The sequence below is a fragment of the Xyrauchen texanus genome, chromosome 46 (assembly GCF_025860055.1).
Source record: "Xyrauchen texanus isolate HMW12.3.18 chromosome 46, RBS_HiC_50CHRs, whole genome shotgun sequence".
Lineage (NCBI taxonomy): Eukaryota > Metazoa > Chordata > Actinopteri > Cypriniformes > Catostomidae > Xyrauchen > Xyrauchen texanus.
The window spans coordinates 16803150-16808393 of record NC_068321.1 but is presented as its reverse complement, the minus strand read 5'-3'; the positions used below and the strand labels follow the sequence as shown (position 1 = coordinate 16808393).

The 5244-nt window shown below is 36.3% G+C and overlaps 1 protein-coding gene across 2 annotated transcripts in view; it reads left to right on the top strand.

The window, feature by feature from the left end:
* Window positions 1-1612: 1612 nt before the first annotated feature.
* The window catches only part of LOC127638136 (chromatin remodeling regulator CECR2), a 48519-nt gene continuing 44887 nt past the window's right edge, over window positions 1613-5244 (top strand). Inside the window, exon 1 of one of the 2 annotated variants that reach the window (XM_052119508.1) lies at window positions 1613-2066. In XM_052119508.1, coding sequence (XP_051975468.1) covers window positions 1947-2066 — 120 coding nt within the window. In that variant the 5' untranslated portion in view covers window positions 1613-1946. The remainder of the gene's footprint in view (window positions 2067-5244) is intronic. The other variant, XM_052119509.1, reaches the window with a different exon arrangement.

Genomic DNA, 5244 nt, shown 5'->3' with positions numbered 1-5244 from the left:
CTCAGGGGCCGTTGCACAAACACAAGCATTGTCCCTTGGTGCCTAAGTCCCTCCCCTTTGTGGCGACTCCCAGTGACATAAATGGGGAATGCACAACTTTCTACTAATGAAACTCGACACACACATGCACACACAGCACAAGCATGCACACAGCACAAGCATGCACATAGCATTATACAATTCCCAAATCACAACATTTTAAATAATGGTATTAATGTTGTTATATAACAGCTTTAATGACAACAATAAGAAGGCAAGACAAATTTGATGCATATGAACTTATTTCACATCTTCTTGTGATACATCCAATAACACATCTTTAAAACAGCAAACTACACAGCCATTAAGGCAATTAGTTTAATCATTATTGTGGTAAACCAACAATATTGATAACTGAAGTTATAGTCTTACTGTAACTAACCAAAAAAAAACACAATTTACTCTGTCTATGTGGGTCTCCCACTTCAGGTCCTGAGAGATGGTAGAGCCCAGGAACCTGAATGACTCCACTGCTGACATTATCATCTCCACTGTTTTGAGCATGTACAGCTCAAGGTTGTGGTGACCGCACCAGACAGCCAGCTATTCAACCTCATGTTTGTATACAGACTCGTCACCATTGAGTAAATAAAGTAAACAATAAATAAAAACACTCAATATGTTACACTTTATTCGAACCAAAAGGTAACATCTGTTACTTTACAATAAAGGAAAACAGTTTTAATTTACCAAAACAAATGTGAATCTGTGTATATGCCAATATTTATAAATGTAATGTAATACTGTAGTTCTTAATGAGAAAGCATGTGATCTTGAATAAAATAAGATTGGATCTGATTGAATTAAGGATGTAACTAGTAACCACATATTTAAAGTACCGTAAAACCCATATATTAATTTAAACAATTTAAGGGATGTTTCCTCCTCAATTTCAATAGTGATTATAGAGGAGCCACATGCCTCATGATGCAACACCTACAGTTTCCTTTATCCCTACCTGTCAATAGGGGGTGCTAGATACTTAAATTAGAGCCTAATTTTGTTATCCAGATCACAAAAGGTAAAAAATTCTTAAAACCTCGTACCCATTCTATTTGACTTTCAATATAATATATAAACTTTCATTCTGTTGGTTTAAATCACTTTGTTTTGATAAGTCTGACTACCAACAACACTTTTAAAAATCAAATACACATTAGTTAATTAACAATACAGTCTCATCGAACTTTTATAGGGTGTAGACAACTGGTAACTGACAAAGAACTAATAAACAACAACTTAATAGCTATATTGTGTGTGTGTGTGTGTGTGGCACGCAAAGATAGACTTACTGCTGCTTCAAAATAATAAAAATTAATTTAAGAAAAAAAAATACTCAATACGTAACACTTTATTCGAACCAAAGTATAGTAATGCGCATGTACCAGTACCCAGTAAATTATATATGTTGTACACATTACATGATCAAGGGATTCTCCGGTAATACAACACAACAAACTTCCCTTTCAACGAAAATTCAAATGTGTGAGCGTTCCCTTTAAATGAAGATACCACTACCAGCGGGGGTAAGGCACGTGACAACAAAGACGGATTAACTGCGAATTTCATTACTCACAGTGAGCAGTACAGATCTACAAGTTATTAATTCAATCAGATATTGGAAAAAGGATCGATTGAGTCGAGTTTACACTAGTTAAGTTTGTTATTTTAGTTTGTTTTGGTACGCGTAAATCCCTCTCGCCGTTCGATATGGTAGCGCCCAGCCCATCTGTTCTCCTCCTGTGAAATGCGGATTGAAACAGATTGTAGGACTCCATGAGTCGCAATGGCTGCTGTGTCGAGAGGACAAGTTTTGCAGTTCAGTTAAACAAGTCACATGTGAGGAAAATACTGGCTTCGTCTAAACCACACTTTCTTATTTGATACGCTCATTGGACGACATAAAAATGTCCCAGAGATGGATAACTTCTGTGGAGGAGATCCAGTCTTGGTGGGAAGTCCCCGCCATAGCGCACTTCTGCTCTCTCTTCAGGACGGCGTTCAATTTACCAGACTTTGAAATAGAGGTAATATATGATCCATGAATGAACTTACACTTCAGTTTCCTTTTCCGTTGCCTTCATTCGTATTTTGCCTTTCCAAGTCAATTCAACGCCTGAAACGAAATAAACCAACTCAAGTTGGCCATGTTCCCCAGTCAGCCATCTGACTTCCATGTTCGCCAGATAGTCGCTCTCTTCAGCCATTCGCTCTTTTATTGAGTTAATGGGACGTCATTGCATCTCTGATAGTGATATAAATGGGGGAAAGGTCGGTTATTTAGTTTTGTTTTATGTAATAACAGAACTAAACGGCTCGCGAGTAATCGCGCAGTCAAATAGCTAACCAAAACACTGAGCGTATGGGCGGCCGTGTCTTCAGAAACTGCTTTTATTTGAGAACTTGTGTTTGTTCAGTCTTTTTTTGTGTTATATTAGTTTAAAAACTGCCTGAGCGGTGAGTTGGGTGATGTACGAGTCGCAACAAAATTGTTGCACCTGGCAACTTTTGTTTCGCCTCAGAGACGCAGCGTAGTAGAAATGTACCATTTGTTTTATTAAAACGGTTAATAAACTACAAATAACAGTAGCGGACGAGCTGAACTGTATCACAATAGCAATTTAGGTGGGGGAAACAGTATATTGAATGACACAGCTCGCAAAAGTCACACAAAATCGATTTTCCCATTTACTGCCATTGTTTGCTAAAGTCACTCGAAATTCACCCCCAAAACAAAATATGCTTAAAAAAACAACATTTTTATAAGTAGAACCCCTTTTCAAGAAGAAAAAAGGCAAATATATAATCAATGTCAATGATTAAGCCTCTGAGGGATAAGTTCAGCACATTGTTACAATAAAATAAACATCGTAACATCTGAATTAAAGCCAATATCGGCGTTTTTGATTGTGAATTGAACTTGACTGAACTTTACTTTTGACTAATGAGTTCAGAATCGCTTAATCGTTCTTGTAAGACCTGTTTTGCTTGCTTTTATTTTTATTCGTTCTCAAGGCGAGTGGCGTCGAAGTTCATAATTCAGGAGTTTCAGGTTTATTGTTGGATCACAGACTGGCTCCGAGTTTGTCATTGTTCCCTGCTGTCTGTCTTGTTTTTGTTGGAGGCTGGCTTTGAATAATCAAATATATATATGTATACTTGCTTGTTTTGATTATCTACGCCCATGTAGGTGTGTATGAATGTGTATATATATATCACTTTGACATAGTCCTTGCCCAGATCCACTGGTATACGTTTAAACCAGATACTTTTTGAACAAATAATTGATTACTAATCGAGTGTCCTCTTTAATTGCCAGGTTTCTATTCAAATATATTTAGATTACACAATTTGCGTTAGGAAAAACACATGTTGGATAAATGTGTTTGGATTTTTGGCAACAAATCCAATAAGAGAGAAACACAAGGCAGCATCAGTAGCCTTGGTCCATCTCGACCCCCACATGTGTGAAATGTGCTGGCTTTGTTATTGCAGGAGGGGTTTGCAGTGATAGTCACAGCTTGCTGGTTCCCAGGAAAGTTCTACCTTGTGTGATCAACAAGGATGTTTGGTGAATTAGATGACCCTAGGGATGCGCATTTGCAATAAGGATAGTTTTTCTTTCTAATTGTATTTCTTTATTATGCAATGCTATGAGCCGCAATGCTCTTTCAAACCAAGCATCCTTTAGATGTTACGTATGGTACGGTAATCTTACTTAATGCAGCAATCTCAGATTACAGGCAGCATGTGTCAATGCAGTGTCAAAGGATTTACATTCAGAGAATGGGAGTCCGTGTCAGGCAAAAGTCATTGACCGTTTCATGATACACCCTTGCATTCTAATTGTATTCAGTGTTTGATGTCCAAGGTCATTTAACACAAAAGCTCTCAGCACCACTTTAGTACCCTGGTAACTTTGCAGCCACGCATGAATGGAGCATAAACCACCACTGTGAATAATCCAATCGGTTGCTTTAAGCTTATGATTGAGATGTTTTTCAAGTCATCATCACTCGCATTACATCAAGCTGTTATTAAAACCCCTGCTGAGTGCTGAATTGTCCTAAGGCTTATTAGTGTTTTAATGCGTGAATATATCTTAAACATATAAAAGATTAAATCTCATGTCTTATATATATATATATTACTAGTTCACCCAAAAATTTTAATACTCATTATTTACTCACCCTACTGACTGACTTTCTTCTGTAGAACACAAATTAAGATATTTTGGAGAATATTTCAGCTCTATAGGTCCTCACAATGCAAGTAAATGACCTTTGAAGGTCCAAAAATCATATCAAGGCAGCATAAAAATAATCCATATGTCTCCAGTGGTTAAATCCATGTCTTCAGAAGCGATATGATAGGTGTGGGTGAGAAACAGATCAAGATTTAAGTCCTTCTGTGTATATGTGTATAATATATATATATATATATATAAAATATCCACTTTCACTTGCACGCAGTTGCAGTCTTCATGCATATCGCCACCTACTGGTTGGGGCTGGTCAAAAGTGGAGAATTATATAAAAAAAATATAATATGTTTCTCACCCACACTTATCATATTGCTTATTAAGATATTGATTTAACCTCTAGAGTCTTATGGATTGCTTTTATGTGCTTTTTGGATCTTCAAATATCTGGTCACAATTCACTTGCATTGTATGGATCTACAGAGCTGACGTATTCTACTAAAAATCTTCATTTGTGTTAAGCAGAAAAAGTACGTCATATCACATTGCACAAGTGTGAGTAAATGATGAGAGAATTTTCATTTTTGGGTGAAATATACCTTTTAATAAATTGTTATATTTCAAAAAAATGTTAGGTTAAGTCACTCAAAAATGAAAATTCTGTCATCATTTATTCACCCTTGTGTCGTTCCAAACACATATGATGAATGTCTGCTGCAGAGGAAAGTTCCAAGTTTGGTGAATGATGAAAAGTCACACACTGACCTCTTGGCTCAATACAAAGAGTACATATTTCAAAGCTGTGTGTTTTTATCATTGTAAGAAAGTGAGTAGATGGTATATTTTTACATTTTGAATATAATATTATTTATTTGTAATTTATAGATCAGTTCAGCCAATCAATTTGTTGGCAAACCCTGAAGTCTAATTCACCATGGGTTCCCTCGGTACTTTCCTATGTGTTTTTATAATGGGTTTTACAACTTAATAAAATAAGGTCTGTG